The sequence below is a fragment of the Aotus nancymaae genome, unplaced genomic scaffold (genome assembly GCF_030222135.1).
Source record: "Aotus nancymaae isolate 86718 unplaced genomic scaffold, 86718_ANA_hifiasm-v0.15.2.pri h1tg000028l, whole genome shotgun sequence".
Taxonomy (NCBI): domain Eukaryota; kingdom Metazoa; phylum Chordata; class Mammalia; order Primates; family Aotidae; genus Aotus; species Aotus nancymaae.
The window spans coordinates 23,902,462-23,920,313 of record NW_026988441.1 but is presented as its reverse complement, the minus strand read 5'-3'; the positions used below and the strand labels follow the sequence as shown (position 1 = coordinate 23,920,313).

Sequence of the window (17,852 nt, the reverse complement as noted above, 5' to 3'; positions counted from 1 at the left end):
TTTTTTTTTTTTTAGGTTTTTTTTTTTTTTTCTTTTAAAGACAGGGTTTCACCATGTTGGTCAGGCTGGTCTTGAACTCCGGACCTCAGGTGATCCACCCACCTTTGCCTCCAAAGTGCTTGGATTACAGGCGTGAGCCACCATGCCCGGCCTATAATTTTTCTATTTTTAGTAGAGACAGGGCTTCACCATGTTAAGCAGGCTGCTCTTGAGCTCCTGAACTTAAGTGATCCACCTGCCTCGGTGGGATTACAGGCGTGAATCACCGCATCCAACCAAAGAGCTCTATTTTCTTTTTCTTTTTTGTGAGGCTCCCATGGGGCATATTTTTCTTTTTCTTTTTGTTAGGAGTATATCTTTTCATCTCTCTCTCTCTCTCTCTTTTTTTTTTTTTTGAGACATAGTCTTCTCTGTCACCAAGGATGGAGTGCAGTGGCATGATCTCGGCTCACTACAACCTCTGCCTCCCAGGTTCAAGCGATTGTCCTGCCTCAGCCTCCCGAGTAGCTAGGACTACAGGAGTGCGCTACCATGCCAAGCTAATTTTTTGTATTTTTAGTAGAGTTGGGGTTTCACCGTGTTAGTCAGGATGGTCTCGATCTTCTGACCTTGTGATCTGCCCACCTTGGCCTCCCAAAGTGCTGGGATTATAGGCATGAGCCACCGCGCCTGGCCTTAAGGGCTCTATTATCATAACTGAAAATAAGAAACAATATTTTGCTAATCTGTCTTCTTAAAGCATTTAGATTATATGTAGCTATTTTGCTCTGCTTTTTAAATATGTGTATATCATATTAACAGCTAAATACACCTTTTGGCATTTTTTGTGACTCAGGATTGTTGTTCTTTTCTTTCTTTCTTTTTTTTTTTTTTTTTTGAGATGGAGGTTTGATCTTGTCACCCAGGCTGGGGTGCAATGTCTCGGTTTCAGCTCACTGCAACCTCCGCCTCCAAGGTTCAAGCAATTTTCCTGCCTCAGCCTTCCAAGTAGCTGGGACTCCAGGTGCCCACCACCATGCCCAGCTAATTTTTACATTTTTAGTAGAGATGGAGTTTCGCCACATTGACGAGGCTGTTCCCAAACTCCTGACTTCAGATGATACGTTGCCTTGGCCTTTCAAAGTGGTGGGATTACAGGAATGAGCCAGTGTACCTGGTTTGACTCAGGATTTATTTTTCACCTAGGACCTCAGATTTATTCCTTGTTTTTATTTTACCAAAGGTTTATGTTTTTAGTATTAGTCTTTTAAAGTAGTCACAGATTTGTTCAGAATAAAGCTCATTTTAAGAGTGCACAGAAGCCTTGCACAAAGATAGAATTAAACCTAGCAATACAGAATAATAAAGATTAAGAGAAGAAGCCAGGTGCAGTGGCTCACGCCTGTAATCCCAGCACTTTGAGAGGCCGAGATGGGCGGATCACGAGGTCAAGAGATCGAGACCATCATGGCCAACATGGTGAAACCCCTTCTCTACTAAAAACACAAAGATTAGCTGGGTGTGGTGGCACACGCGTGTGGTCCCAACTACTCGGGAGACTGAGGTGGAAGAGTCCCTTGAACCCAGGAGGCGGAGGTTGCAGGGAGCCGAGATTGGCCACGGTACTCCAGCCTGGAGATAGAGCAAGACTCCATCTCAAAAAGAAAAAGAAATGTTTACTTTTATCTCCGTGGAGCAGCTCAGTGTTCTTGAATCTCTTCTGGTGTAAAGAATAGAAATGGGTGGACTTTTTCTGCGAGTCTTGGTCCTTCTACCTGTGGGTGTGGTGGTAGCAGGTAAACATGTGGTGCTGACACCTTTAAAGGCATATTCTTCGGCCGGACGCGGTAGCTCAACACCTGTAATCCTAGCACTTTGGGAGGCTGAGGTGGGTGGATCACCTGAGGTCAGGAATTCAAGACCAGCCTGGCCATGATGGCAAAACCCCATCTTAAAAAAATAATAATAACAAAGGCCGGGCGCGGTGGCTCAAGCCTGTAATCCCAGCACTTTGGGAGGCCGAGGCGGGTGGATCACGAGGTCAAGAGATCAAGACCATCCTGGTCAACATGGTGAAACCCCGTCTCTACTAATACAAAAAAATTAGCTGGGCACGGTGGCGCGTGCCTGTAATCCCAGCTACTCAGGAGGCTGAGGCAAGAGAATTGCCTGAACCCAGGAGGCGGAGGTTGCGGTGAGCCGAGATCGCGCCATTGCACTCCAGCCTGGGTAACGAGCGAAACTCCGCCTCAAAAAAAAAAAAAAAAAAATAATAATAATAATAATAACAAAATAAATAAATAAATAAAGGCATATTCTCCAGATGCACGTGTAATTTGTTGAGAGAATTGCATCTGAAAAGAATTTTCAGAGAAACAGGACAAAACGACTTATTTTCTGTTAAACATGTCTGAGATCAAGAGCTGTGTTTTCTCTTCCTCCTGGAATGCCATGCATTTACTACTTGGAAACTTTGTCTTCTAAAAATTATAATGATGGTCAGGAGTCTCTGAAAAATATTTCATTTTGGCCGGGCGTGGTGGCTGACGCCTATAATCCCAGCACTTCGGGAGGCCGAGGCGGGTGCATCACGAGGTCAAGAGATCAAAACCATCCTGGTCAACAAGGTGGAACCCTGTCTCTACTAAAAATACAAAAATTAGCTGGGTATGGTGGCGCGCGCCTCTAGTCCCAGTTACTCGGGAGGCTGAGGTGGGAGAATTGCTTGAACCCCGGAGGCGGAGGTTGCGGTGAGCCGAGATTGCGGCATTGCACTCCAGTCTGGGTAACAAGAGCGAAACTCCGTCTCAAAAAAAAAAAAAAAAAAAAAAAAAATTCTTTTCTATCAGTCTTCTCTACATCAAGGCTTCTTATAGGCCATGCAGAATTCTCACCATTATTTTATAATCTGCAATATTAAAAATTGTCCAGGTGGCTGTTGGACATGGGAAGATGTGGATACTCAAGGTTTCCATTGGGAAAAGCTGGAGGCTTTAGTAAATATGGAGAACATCTAATGTTGAGGTTCCATCTGTGTTCTCCATTAGCTCTATGCAGAACACTATTAACAAAATGTTTATTTAAACAAGATAGTCTTTATTATACAGAAACTTCTGAAGCACTAAAAAAGGTACACCTTTGTGTTTATCCCCTTAATTATATATGTTATTTATTTATTTTTTCTGAGATGGCATCTTACTCTTGCTGCCCAGGCTAAAGTGCAATGGACCAATCTCGGTTCACCACAACCTCCGCCTTTTTGGTTCAAGCAATTCTCTTGTCTCAGCCTCCTGAGTAGCTGGAATTGGAGGCATGTGCCACCACGCCTGGCTAATTTTGTATTTTTAGTAGAGATGGTGTTTCTCCATGTTGATCAGGCTGGTCTCCTGACCTCAGGTGATCCACCCACCTTGGCCTCCAAAAGTTCTGGGATTACAGGCATGAGCCACCTCACTTTGTCTATTATATATATTATTATCTAGAAAATTATTATATATACACTGGTGTTGTGCCTCTTATGCCACTCTGTTTTCTCAGGGTTAGAGAACACATTAGGAAGTATGTTTGTGTACAAATTTATTTTATTGGATAATTTCTGTCACTCCTATAAGTCAGAATCTGTTCTCCTTACTCTCTTATTTTACCTTGATTCATCAAATTATAAATTCTGTTGGCTACCTGGTATATATGCTGTGTGTGTGTGTTTTTCAGGGACTGTTGACATTTAGGGATGTGGCCATAGAATTTTCTCTGGAAGAGTGGCAATGCCTGGACACTGCACAGCGGAATTTATATAAAAATGTGATTTTGGAAAACTACAGAAACCTTGTCTTCCTGGGTAAGGATAATTTCAACACACAGTTTCTAACATACCCTAAAGGTTTTATTTCTCTTATTTGTAAACTGTATTTTGGTAATGTATGCTTTGCATAAATGAGTTTCAGATCCCCATTTTTGAGAAACTCTTAAGGATTCGTATAAATAGAAAAAAATTTCTTTAATATGTTTCATCTTGACCTGAACTTACCACATTCCTGACCTGATCTGTGTCATTCACTCTAGATTTGTGGTAATTTGAGAAATTTAGTGACATATTGTTGTCCACACCTTAAAATCTAATTGCCAACACCAAGTTTTGACTCTATGTTACTGGGTAATGAAATTAAGAATTTAGAAATTTAGAACATTTTTCTAAATATTTAAAAATTTATGTTATACGTTAGACTATTCTATTACATCGTCTTTACTGAGCACATTATTAGGTTGATAATTGGAGAATATGAGCAAGATTCATGTTAGTTATTTTTTAATCAAACAGGTATTGCTGTCTCTGAACCAGACCTGATCACCTGTCTGGAGCAAGAAAAGGAGCCTTTGATTATGAAGAGAGATGAGATGGCAGATGAACCCCCAGGTAAGTGGGAGTAAAAGTGAATACAACAGATGACACAGATGAGGGGTGCAAAGGTCAAAGAGAAAGCCAGTTCTTAAAATAGCAATTTTGGAATCTGTGTTTTGAAGGAAATGGTTTTTGGAAAACCTGAGTCTTTTTATTTGTTCTCACATTTGAGCATTTTCTGTTGTATGCTTTTTAAATTCTCTAAGGTTTCTATTTACTTTTTGGTGATCTTCCTTCAAGTTTTCAGTGAGAACCAATGTCCTCTTCAGGGCATATAAGAGACTATGCAATCTGAGTGCTTATTTAATTTTTTTGGAGACACAGAAATATCTGCATAATTTTGACTAATTTGATGTTAAATAATTTTTCTTAATTATTATTATTATTCTGAGACGGAGTTTCACTCTTGTTACCCAGGCTGGAGTGCAATGGCGCCATCTCAGCTCACCACAACCTCCGCCTCCTGGGTTCAAGCAATTCTCCTGCCTCAGCCTCCCGAGTAGCTGGGACTACAGGAGTGCACCACCGTGCCCAGCTAATTTTTGTATTTTTAGTAGAGACAGCGTTTCACCATGTTGACCAGGATGGTCTCGATCTCTTGACCTCGTGATCCACCCACCTCGGCCTCCCAAAGTGCTAGGATTATAGGCATGAGCCACTGCGCCCGGCCTATTTTTTTGCATCATAACTGAAACGTATGAGAAGTGGTTTCTTTTCCTTTTTTTTTTTTTTGAAACAGAGCAATTGCTCTATTGCTCAGGCTGGCGCGCAGTGGCACAATCTGGGCTCATTGCAACCTCTCCCTCCTGAGTTTATGCATTTCTCCTGCCTCAGCCTCCGGAGTAGCTGGGATTACAGGTGTGTGCCAATACGCCAGGCTAATTTTGTATTTTTAGAAGAGATGGGGTTTCACCATTTTGGCCAGGCTGCTCTTGAACTCCTGTCCTCAAGTGATTTGTCTGCCTCCGCTTCCCAAAGTGCTGGGATTACAGGTGTGAGCCACTGTTCCCGGCCTTTATTTTTTTTCTACACATTTTATCTTGTTTATATTTCTATAATCTTCAAATACAGTCTTGAAATTTAAAGTATGCTATTTTTCTGCTTCTTTTTTTTCTCATGCTTGCTTTGACTATTTAAAGTATATCATAGTTTCATGTAAATTTTAGAATTATGTTTTTATTACTTTGAAAAACAAATGCCACTGGGATTTTGATAGGGAGTTTATTGAATCTATAGGTTACTTAGGATAACATGGCACTTTAATAATATTTATTCTTTCAATTTATAGACATAAAATATCTTCAAATTTATTTATGTCTTTTCTACTTTCTTTTGTTTATATATTTCTCTTTGTAAAAATTTTGTACCTCCTTGGTTAAATTTGTTCTCAGAAATTTATTATTTTAATGCTATTGTAAATAAGACTTTTTTCCTTTATCAGAGAGTTTAAGTTCATGGAACCTTTACTTGTATGCTAATTTTATATTTTTCTAATTTACTGAGTATATTTAGCAGTTTAAACAAGTTTTAATTGTACTGTTTATGTTTATATATATGATTATGAGCTACAGCCAGCAACTTTTAGCTTACTTGTCTTTAATTTCAATGGCTCTTTTTCATTTTTTGACTAATCTGCTACATACTTTCAGTGTTACATTAAACTAGCAGCATTGACAATGGGCACAATATGGTTTTGCATTGCCATCTGTGTATAGAAGGAAAAAACACCTCGTTTGTTGTTGTTGATTTTCTTTTTGTTTTTGTTTTTGTTTTGAGGTGAAGTCTTGCTCTGTCACCCAGGCTGGAGTGCAGTGGCATGATCTCGGGTTACTGCACCCTATGCCTCCTGGGTTCGATTCTCCTGCCTCAGCCTCCTGTGTAGCTGGGATTACAGGTGCAGGCCACCACACCTGGCTTATTTTTTGTATTTTTAGTAGAGACGGGGTTTCACTTGTTACCTAGGATGGTCTTGATCTCCTGACCTCGTGATCTGCCTGCCTGGGCCTCCCAAAGTGCTAGGATTATAGGTGTGAGCCACCACACCTAGCTCAAGTTTTTATAAACTGGTTTCAGAAGGTAAAGATCCTCTTTTGTTTAACCCTAAGGGTGATAGGCTGCTCCCTGGGTTTTTAGTAGAGGGGGGTTGTAGCTTTGTCATAAGGCTGCTTGGTCTAGGGTCTACCTTTAGTTGACTTCTTATAAGAAACTTGGGTAGTTTAAGTTCTTTGCCGCTTTTGATCTTTGTTGCTTTAAAATCTATCTTATCAGAGGCAAAAATTGTATCACCTTTTTATTTGTTTATTTTTACTCTCTGTTTGGTTGGTAAATCTTCCTCTATCCCTTTGTTTTGAGTCTTTGTGTATTGCTGCATGTGAGATGGGTCTGGATCCAGCATACGGATGGGTTTTGGCTTTTTGTTCAATTTGAATATATATGAGTTTAATACGGCCATTTGATGCTATCTGGCTGTTTTGCCCATTAGTTGGTGTAAATTTTTCATTGTGTTGATGCTCTTTGCTTTTTGATATATTTTTGGAAAGGCTGATATTTGTTGTTCCTTTATATGTATAGTGCTTCTTTCAGAAGCTCTTGTAAAGCAGGCCTAGTTGTGGTGAAATCTCTAAGTACTTGCTTGTTCGCAAAAGATTTAATTTTTCCTTCACTTGTAAAGCTTAGTTTGGCTGGATATGAAATTCTGGGTTGAAAGTTCTTTTCCTTAAAGATGTTAAATATTGGTCCCCACTCTTTTCTGGCTTGTAGGGTTTCTGCTGAGAGATCTGCTGTAAGTCTGATAGGTTTCCCTTTATGGGCAACCTGACCTTGCTCTCTGGCTGCCCTTAGTACTTTCTCCTTCATTTCAACCCTAATAAATCTGGCAACTTTGTGCCTTGGGGTTGGTCTTCTTGAAGAATATCTTTGTGGTGGTCTCTGCATTACCTGGAGTTGAATATTACCCTGCCTTGCTAGGTTGGGAAAGTTTTCCTGAATGATATCCTGAAGAGTATTTTCCAACTTGGATTCATTCTCTTTGTCACATTCAGGTACACCTATCAAACGTAAATTAGATCTTTTCACATAGTCCCATATTTCCTGGAGACTGCTCATTCCTTTTTATCCTTTTTTCTGCAATCTTATCTTCTCATTTCATTTCACTGAGCTGGTCCTCGACTTCTGATATCCTTTCTTCTGCTTGATCAATTTGACTGTTTAAACTTGTGCATACTTCGCAAAGTTCTCGTGTTGTGTTTTTCAGCTCCATCAGTTCACTTATATTCCTCTCTAAATTGTCCATTCTCATTAGCATTTCGTCAAACCTTTTTTCAAGGTTCTTAGTTTCTTGGCATTGGGTTAGAACAAGTTCTTTTCATTCCCAGAAATTTCTTATCACCCACCTTTTGAAACCTGCTGCTGATAATGGAACACACTTGTTCTCTATTAAGCCTTCTTCCATTGCTGATGAGGAACTGCGATCCCCTGTAGAGGGAGAGGCATTCTGATTTTGAGTATTCTCTGCCTTTTTAGGCTGGTTTCTTCCCTTCCTTATGTATTTATTCCTCTGTCATCTTTGTAATTACTGACTTTCTAACTAGGTGTCTGAGCAGATGTCCAATTTGTTGATTCCCAGCGCCGAAATCGGAGCAATCTACTGCGCCGGCCAAAACAGTGGTGTTAAGATTGATGGTGCTTTTCTGCCCGGGAATCTCCGGACTCTGCACCAAGAACTGCCGCGCTGAGGTACCGGCAAAACTGCCGCGCCAGCAACAAGAGTTGCCCTGGTGACCCGTGGGCCTCCTCCACTGGGAATCTCTTGGTCCGTGAGCCACAAAAATTCGTCAGAAAGTGTGGCATCCTCTCGTTCTCTGCGCTTTCACTGGGAGCTTCGATCCCGAGCTGCTAGTGGTCAGCCATCTTGGATCTCTCTCGACTGTTTTATGTTCATATGTTTTTTGGATTTGCCAGTTTTACTTTTGCTTTTAATTTTTCGTTTCATTCAGTTTTGGTCAGAAAAATGTTCATAATTTTCGTCTTTCTAAATTTATTTATTTTTGTTGTTTGAGAGAAGATGTTACTGTGTCACTCAGGCTGGAGTGCAGTGGCATTCTTTGGCTCACCGCAGCCATAACCTCCTGGGCTCAAGTGATCCTTTTACCTCAGTCTCCCAAGTGACTGGCACTACACACGTGCACTACCATGCCTGGCTAATTTTTCAATTATTTGTGGAGACAGGGTCTCGCTATGTTGCCCAGGCTGGTGTCAAGTTTCTGGTCCCATGTGATTCACCTGGGTCTTCCAAAGTGTTGAGGTAATAGGCCTGAGCCATTGCACCCAGCCAGTATTCTGAAATCTAATAAGACTTGATATGTGTCCTAACAGAATACACCAGGTGCAAATAAAAATACTGTGTATTCTCTTACTTTTGATTAAAAACATTTGTACAGGTCTGTTAAGCCTATCTGGTGTGTGATATGGCTTGGATGTCTATGTTGTCTAAACCTCATGCTGCAGTGTAATCATTGTTGGTTGGGGACGAATGAAGGATTTGCTGGGAGGTGCTTAGTTCTTGAGGGCAAATTCCTCATGAATGAATGGCTTGACACCATCCTCTTGTTAATCAATAAGTACACTGGTAATTCAAGTAAGAGTTGGTTGATTTACAAAACAAAAACCTGACTTCTGCACCTCACATTTCCTTTGTATGTTACCATGTGATATGTCCAGTTAATCTGTGCATTCCACTATGATAGGAAGCTTCCTGAGACCCTCACCAGAAGCAGATGCTGGCCCATGGTACAATCTGCCAAACTGTGGGCCAAATGAACCTTTTTTCTTTATAAACTATCAACTCTCAAGTATTCCTCTATACATAAATAGTTGTAAGTAAATTTTAAAAATTGTAAGTAAAGGCCAGGCGCGGTGGCTCAAGCCTGTAATCCCAGCACTTTGGGAGGCCGAGGTGGGTAGATCACGAGGTCAAGAGATCGAGGCCATCCTGGTCAACATGGTGAAACCCAGTCTCTACTAAAAATACAAAAAATTAGCTGGGCATAGTGGCGCATGCCTGTAATCCCAGCTACTCAGGAAGCTGAGGTAGGAGAATTTCCTGAACCCAGGAGGCGGAGGTTGCGGTGAGCCGAGATGGTGCCATTGCACTCCAGCCTGGGTAACAAAAGCGAAACTCCATCTAAAATATATATATATATATATATATATATATATATATATATAAATTAAATAATTGTAAGAAGTAAAGTTGCCACTTTATTTCTAAAACATTATGTTACGTTGGGGAGTAGAAAAGTCTGTGTTGGATAAATTTGACAGAATTTCTTTTTTTCTGTGTGGCTGTTTGCATTGTACCCACCTGGGGCAATGCACACACTTAATCACGGCATGTGGTACCATCTTGCCTGTATAGTTTGTGTAATTTTATAGGTTATATTTGGAAAGTCTATTTATCTGAGTCTGTAATGTGTTATTTTTATTTCTTTCAGTTATGCATTCTCATTTTGCCCAAGAGTTTTGGCCAGAGCAGAACATACAAGATTCTTCTCAAAACATGACACTGAGAAGATATGAAAAAGGTGGAAATGAGAATTTTCAAATAAATGGCTGCAAAAGTGTAGATGAGTGTAAGGTGCACGAAGGAGGTTATAATGGCCTTAACCAGTGTTTACCAACTACCCAGAGGAAGATGTTTCAGTGTGATAAATACGTGAAAGTCTTTCATAGATTTTCACATTCAGATAGACATAAGATCAAACATATGGAAAATAAACATTTCAAATGTAAAGAATGCGGCAAATCATTTTGCATGCGTTCACACCTAACTCAACATAAAAGAATTTATACTAGAGTGAATTTCTGCAAATGTGAAGAATGTGAAAAAGCTTTTAACCAATCTTCAAAGCTTACTACACAGAACAGAATTTATACTTGTGAGAAACTCTACAAATGTCAAGAATGTGACAAATTCTCAAACCTTACTGAATATAAAAAAAATTATACTGAAGAAAATTCATACAAATGTGAAGAATGTGGCAAGGCCTTTAACAAGTCCTCACACCTTACTACACATAAGAGAATTCATACAGGAGAGAAGCCCTACAAATGTGAAGAATGTGGCAAAGCTTTTACCCAATCCTCAAATCTTAGTACACATAAGAGAATTCACACTGCAGAGAAACCTTACAAATGTGAAGAACGTGGAAAAGCTTTTAACCGATCCTCAAACCTTACTGAACGTAAGAAACGTAATACTGGAAAGAAACCCTACAAATGTGACGAATGTGGCAAAGCTTTTATCCATCCCTCAACTCTTACTACACATAAGAAAATTCATACTGGAGAGAAACCCTACAAATGTGATGAATGTGGCAAAGCCTTTAATCAGTTCTCAAATCTTACTAGACATAAGAAAATTCATACTGGAGAGAAACCGTACAAATGTGAAGAATGTGGCAAAGCTTTTGCCCATTCCTCAACTCTTCCTAAACATAAGAGAATTCATACTGGAGAGAAACCCTACAAATGTGAAGAATGTGGAAAAGCTTTTAACCGATCCTCAAACCTTACTGAACATAAAAACATTCATACTGGAGAGCAACCCTACAAGTGTGATGAATGTGGGAAAGCTTTTAAACGATCCTCAAATCTTACTGAACATAAGAAAAATCATACTGAGGAGAAACCCTACAAATGTAAAGAATGTGGCAAAGCTTTTAAACGCTTCTCAGCCCTTACTACACACAAAAGAATTCATACTGGTGAGAAACCCTACAAATGTGAAGAATGTGGCAAAGCTTTTCACCGATCCACAAAACTTTCTGAACATAAGAAACTTCATACTGGTTCCTACAAATGTGATGAATGTGGCAAAGCTTTTACCCGTTCCTCAACTGTTACTAAGCATAAGAGAATTCATACTGGAGAGAAACCCTACAGATGTGAAGAATGTGGAAAAGCTTTTACCCATTTCGCAACCCTTACTGAACATAAGAAACTTCATACTGGAAAGAAACCCTACAAATGTGAGGAATGTGGCAAAGCTTTTATCCAATCCTCAAAACTTAATGAACATAAGATAATTCATACTGGAGAGAAACCCTACAAATGTGAGGAATGTGACAAAGCTTTTAACCAATCTGCGAACCTTGCTAGACATAAAAAAATTCATACTGGATTGAAACCCTGTAAATATGAGAGATGTGACAAAGCTTTAAACCAATCTGCAAACTTTGGTAAACATAAAAAAATTTAGCAAGGTGCAGTGGCTCAAGCCTGTAATCCCAGCACTTTGGGAGGCTGAGGCGGGTGGATCACGACGTCAAGAGATCGAGACCAACCTGATCAATATGGTAAAACCCCGTCTCTACTAAAAATACAAAAAAAATAGCTGGGTATAGTGGCACGTGCCTGTGATCTCAGCTACTCAGGAGGCTGAGGCAGGAGAATTGCCTGAACCCAGGAGGCGGAGGTTGCGGTGAGCCGAGATTGCGCCATTGCACTCCAGCCTGGGTAACAAGAGCAAAACTCCGTCTCAAAAAAAAAAAAAAAAAATTTCATATTGGAGACAAAATCTACAAAACTGAAAGATGTGACAATGATTTTGACAGCACCTTAAACTTTTCTAAATATAACGAATATCATACTGGTGAAAAATACTAGAAATGTAAAGAATGTGTCAAAGACTTTAAATAGTTTTTACACTTGGTTGTACATAAGATAATTCATACTGGAGAAAACTAAGTGTGAACTATTTGGCAATACCATTAATGCACAAATCTTGCACAGGAAAGCATTTATACTTGAGACAAATTGGACAAATACAAAGAATATGTAATAGCCATTAATATCTGGTCACATCTTAATATCAGAATGTTGGCACTTAATTAAAGCATTATAAATGCAATTGCTGTAAAAAAAAAAAAAAAGACAATATAAGCCTTTAAAGTTAAGCGTATTCATTTTGAAGACAAATATTACAAACATAAAGAAGGTTGTAGTGCATTTACGTGTATCACAGATCTTATCACCCACATTTTGTACTAGAGAAAAACCCTGAAGCAGTTGCTCACACTTTGTTCAACATCAGGCATTCTATATTAGAGAAAAACTCTGCAAATGTAATAAAATTGGAAAAACACACTTTTCAAAACCTGTATCTTAGAAAACACAATAGAGTTTATACTGAAATATGTTTTTGCAGGCCAGACATGGTGGCTCATGCCCGTAATCCCAGCACTTTGGGTGGCCGAGACAGGTGGATCACCTCAGGTCAAGAGTTCGAGAATAGCCTGATCGATATGGTGAAACCTCATCCCTACAAAAACTACAAAAATTACCCAGGCATGGTGGCTGGTGCCTGTAATGTATTCCCAGCTACTCAGGAGGCTGAGGCAGGAGAATCACTTGAACCTGGGAGCAGTGAGCCAAGATTGTGCCATTGAACTCCCACATGGGTGACAAGAGTGAAACTCTGTCTTAAAAAAAAAAAATTTTATATATATATATATATATATATATATAAATATACGCACATATATATTTGCAGATGCAGTAAATATAAAACTATTTTAATACAAAGTTTATGTAAATATCAGATAATTAACAGTAAAAATATCTACGTCACCGACAGTGAGACATCACAATAATTCAGAGTGCTGAGTATAAAAAATAATCCAGAGCTAAAGTTGGCAGATAAATTATCTATATATGACTGTTAAAGATGCAGAAAGTTTTTTGAAAAGTGATAATTACATTCAAAGTATACTTTTAGCTGGGCGTGGTGGCTCATGCCTGTAATCCCAGCACTTTGGGAGGCTGAGGCAGGTGGATCACCATTTGGTCAGGAGTTTGAGACCAGACTGATCAAAATGGAGAAACCCATCTCTACTAAAAATACAAAATTAGCTGGGCGTGGTGGTACACACCTGTAATCCAGCTACTCGGGAGGCTGAGGCAGGAGAATCACTTCAATCCAGGAGGTGGAGACTGTGGTAAGCCGAGATCATGGCATTGCACACCAGACTGAGCAACAAGAGCAAAACTTCATCTAAAGAAACTTTGTATATATATACTTTTAAAAAAAGATTTGTAACATGAATAATGTCATAATTTCAACTGTCTAATAATTACTTCATGCTCTTCATTCCTATTGTATGAGACTTTTTTAAATTAGGAGGGCATTCGTTATGATCTTTTCTATGGAAGGGTAAGGACATCAAAATGTAAGACAAATGATAAATATCTAAGTTGAGAGGCTCTTTTTAACATAAGTGGTGCATGAGGTAGGTGTTCAGAATAAGATTCTGCATTATAGTGAGAAAAAAGCATTTTAGTTTTGTTTTTTTTTTTGAGATGGAGTCTCTCTGTCATCCAGACTGGAGTGCGGTGGTGCAATCTCAGCTCACTGCAACCTCCATCCACCTCCCAGGGTTCAAAGGATTCTCCAGCCTCAGCTTCCTGAGTAGTTGGGATTACAGGTGTGCGCCACTACACCCAGCTAATTTTTGTATTTTTAGTAAAGCCGGGGTTTCACCACATTGGTCAGGCTGGTCTCAAACTCCTGACCTCGTGATCCACCAGCCTCGGCTTCCCAAAGTGCTGAGATTACAGGCATGAGCCGCCATGCCTGGACAAAAGAAACATTTTAAGTTTTAGTTGACATTAGTAGTTATTATTTTACTAATTGTACTGTTATGTAATAAAATGTATATTCTTAAAATTTTAAATTGTGTCAACTTTATTTTTTACAAAATTTTATTTAACGTGCTTAGAGAATTGTGCATTTAATAAAGTGTTAATATTCCACTACCTATTTCACCTTACTCAAGGGTGTAGGCAAAAGATGGTAACAAGATACTATTTGGTAACATGAACAAATATTTCTAGTAATTCCTTTTGCCAGTGACTTGAAACTGCAAAGATGTTAAAGAATATTGTTCCCAGCCGGGCGTGGTGGCTCACGCCTGTAATCCAAGCACTTTGGAGGGCAAGGCAGGCGGATCACCTGAGGTCGGGAGTTCAAGACCAGCCTGATGAACATGATGAAACCCTGCCTTTAAAAAAAAAAAAAAAAAAAGAATATTGTTCCCATAGGTTAAATATTTATTTTTTATTACTTAAAGTTATACTTTCTATTTTTGTGGATGCATTGTATGTGTATATATTTATGCCACATATAGCATATTTTGATACAAGCATATAATATGTAATACATCAGGGAAAATTGTCCATCATCTCCAGCATTAATCCTTTGTATTACAAACCATTTCTACTGCTTTAGTTTTTTTAAATGTACAGTTGTTATTGACTACAGGTCTATTTTTATGGTTATAACAAAAATTATATAGAAGTATAAAGTCCACACATTCTGAGTCCTGAATAAACATTAAACAAATTGTTATATAGTTTTGAACATGTGGCCTCTCTGCCTGCAAACACATACAGATTCTTACTTTTGATTTACATAAAGTTAAATATACATCTGCATTGCTTTTAAGTTAAACCTTAGGTATAAGAAAATTTTGGAGTAAGTAAGCATGTTTGTATGAGTATAAATTTGTACCTATTTTCAGAAGAAAAGAGCAGCGTTGGAACAAAACATTTTAGTAAGATGAGTAATTTACCAGAAAACTATAAACCTAAAAAATGCTGAAAGCAAATGTATACTCTTTCCTGTTTTTTTTGTTTTGTTTTGTTTTGTTTTGAAAATGGAGTTTTGCTCTTGTTGCCCAGGCTGGAGTGCAGTGACATGATCTTGGCTCACTATAACCTCCGCCTCGCCTCCCAGGTTCAAGCAATTCTCCTGCCTCAGCCTCCGCAGTAGCTGGGATTACAGGCATCCACCAGCATGCCTGGCTAATTTGGTATCTTAAGTCAAGTCGGGGTTTCGCCATGTTGGACTGGCTGCTTTCGAACTCTGACCTCAAGTGATCCACCTGACTTGGCCTCCCAAAGTGCTGGGATTACAGGCGTGAGCCATCAAGCCTGGCCTATACTCTTTCCTTTCTACTGGATTAATTACTGTAAAATATTATGGCTTATGGTTCAAAATCTCTTCATGTGAATTTTGTTTTTACTTACGTGATAGTCCTGCTAAACCTACATTTTTTATTATAATTTTTTTTTACACTTTATAAGCTTTTCATTATGTGAAGTGGTCAAAGATTGTATAAATTATAAAATTTAGTGCACACAATAATTTTTAGATGTAATTCCATGATTAGTGTATTTTATTGAAATAGAACATTCCATTTTGTTCTTTTAATTGAAGAACCCTATATGTAAGCCAACTTTTCTTTAGTTGTTCCTTTCATTTTTTATATATTTTTTTATTTGTATTTTTTTTGAGACAGTCTTACTCTGTCACCAGGTGCCAGGCTGGAGTGCAGTGGCACAATCTCAGCTCACTGCAACCTCCACCTCCCGCATTCAAGCAATTGACAGAAGTAAGTTTATTTGTTGATTGAGCTAATTTGTTCAGGTAACTGCTAAGAAGGCTTCATAAGTCATGAGGATGTTTTAATATATAAATGTAGCAAAAAAAATGACAGTGCTAGGCCGGGCGCGGTGGCTCAAGCCTGTAATCCAAGCACTTTGGGAGGCTGAGGCGGGCGGATCACGAGGTCAAGAGATCGAGACCATCCTGGTCAACATGGTGAAACCCCGTCTCTACTAATACAAAAAATTAGCTGGGCATGGTGGCGCGTGCCTGTAGTCCCAGCTACTCAGGAGGCTGAAGCAGGAGAATTGCCTGAACCCAGGAGGCGGAGGTTGCGGTGAGCTGAGATCGCGCCATTGCACTCCAGCCTGGGTAATGAGCGAAACTCCATCTCAAAAAAAAAAAAAAAAAAAAAAAAAAGTTTTTAATACTAGGGAAAACACGGCTGAGGCAGCCCACCAAGCCCAAATGAAGCAGAAGGTCACTTTACAGACCCAAGCTCTAGTGGCAGCCCTAAGGCCGGCAGGGAACCAAAAACCTAAAAGCAATTCCCACACTCCTCTAAGTGCGTGTTTTAAATGTGGAAAAAAAGGACACTGGTCTAAGGCCTGTCCCCAGCCTCGTCCACCCGCCAAGCCCTGTCCCATCTGCCAGCTTATGGGACACTGGAAGTCTGACTGCCCCAGTTCATCCAGGGTCCCGGTCTCTCCGGATCGGCATACTGGACAACAGAGAATAGTCACTGGAAGCCTGGAACCTGTTCGTGCTGTCCAGGAGCCAGGCATCCAAAACTCTCCATTCCCAGAACTGTTAGGGCTAGTGGACGACTAGCGGGGTCCTGGCTCTCCAACCCCAGTTACCCTTGCTAAGCCCAGAGTCGTGCTCAAGGTAGCGGGTAAAAGTGTCTCCTTCTTGCTTAACATGGGGGGGCTGCCTACTCTGTACTTCCCATTTATTCTGGAAAATCTTTCCCTTCCCAGGTCTCTGTCAGGGAATTAACGGAACTCCCTCCACTCCCAGCCAACCCCCCCCCCACTTACGTGTTCTTTTAACTCCTCCATATTCACACACTCCTTTTTAGTCATTCCCTCATGTCCAGTGCCTCTCCTGGGACGAAATATCTTAGCCAAACTGCAAACTACTATCGTCTTTCCTCACACCAATGCCTTCCTCCTCTCCCTTGCTGCAAACCCACCAACCTCCTACCAACCCACCCAACTTCTCCCTGACGTCTGTCCCCAAGTCTGGGACACCAGTACTCCAACTGTAGCTTCCCACCACCATCCTGTACGCATCTGCCTAAAGGACCCTTTCTCCTTTCCCGCCCGTCCCCAATTTCCAATCTCCAAAACTCACCGCCTAAGCCTCCGCCCTATTATAAAAAGCTAAAAAAACAGGGTCTGCTAATCCCAATTAACTCTCCGTGCAATACTCCCATTTTGCCAGTATAAAAACCCTGTAGCCAGTATAGACTAGTCCAAAATCTCCGCCTCATCAATGCAGTCGTCATACCTGTACATCAAGTAGTCCCAAACCCTACTATCACCCTTTCGCATTGTTCTCCACTAAACCCTGCCACTCTTGTCCCTCTCCCCTCAAAACCTCCAGTACAACACTCGTACTCAAAAATTCTTAAATTCAGCCAGTCCCCACGCCCAGATCTATCTAACCAGCCAATACCAATGGCCTCAGTCACCCTCTACGTCAACAGTAGTTCAACCCTTAACAACCCAGGACCCCGAAAGGCTGCCTATGCCATCATCACAGACACTAACATCATTAAAACTCAGCCCTTACCCCCGGGAACTACCTCGCAGCAAGCTAAATTAGTCGCTCTCACTCGGGCGCTAGTCTGGACAACCGGAAAAGCAGTAAACATCTACACGGACTCCAAATATGCCTTCCTGATTGCACACACACATTACATGATATAGAAAGAACAAGGTTTTCTCACCCCTAAAGGTACCCCTGTTCTCAATGAAAAGCTCATTTCTCAGCTTATTCAGGCAATCCAGCTCCCCAGCAAGGTAG

General features: G+C 40.1%; 1 protein-coding gene across 3 annotated transcripts in view; it reads left to right on the top strand.

Moving 5' to 3' along the window:
- The window catches only part of LOC135276758 (zinc finger protein 675-like), a 166,818-nt gene extending 154,830 nt beyond the window's left edge, over window positions 1-11,988 (top strand). For 2 of the 3 annotated variants that reach the window (XM_064381544.1, XM_064381543.1), the window contains exons 2-4: window positions 3,691-3,817; window positions 4,298-4,393; window positions 9,871-11,988. In XM_064381544.1, coding sequence (XP_064237614.1) covers window positions 3,691-3,817; window positions 4,298-4,393; window positions 9,871-11,636 — 1,989 coding nt within the window. In that variant the 3' untranslated portion in view covers window positions 11,637-11,988. Of the gene's footprint in view, window positions 1-3,690; window positions 3,818-4,297; window positions 4,394-8,003; window positions 9,280-9,870 lie in introns of those variants that run through there. The other variant, XM_064381545.1, reaches the window with a different exon arrangement.
- The last annotated feature ends 5,864 nt before the right edge of the window (window positions 11,989-17,852 follow it).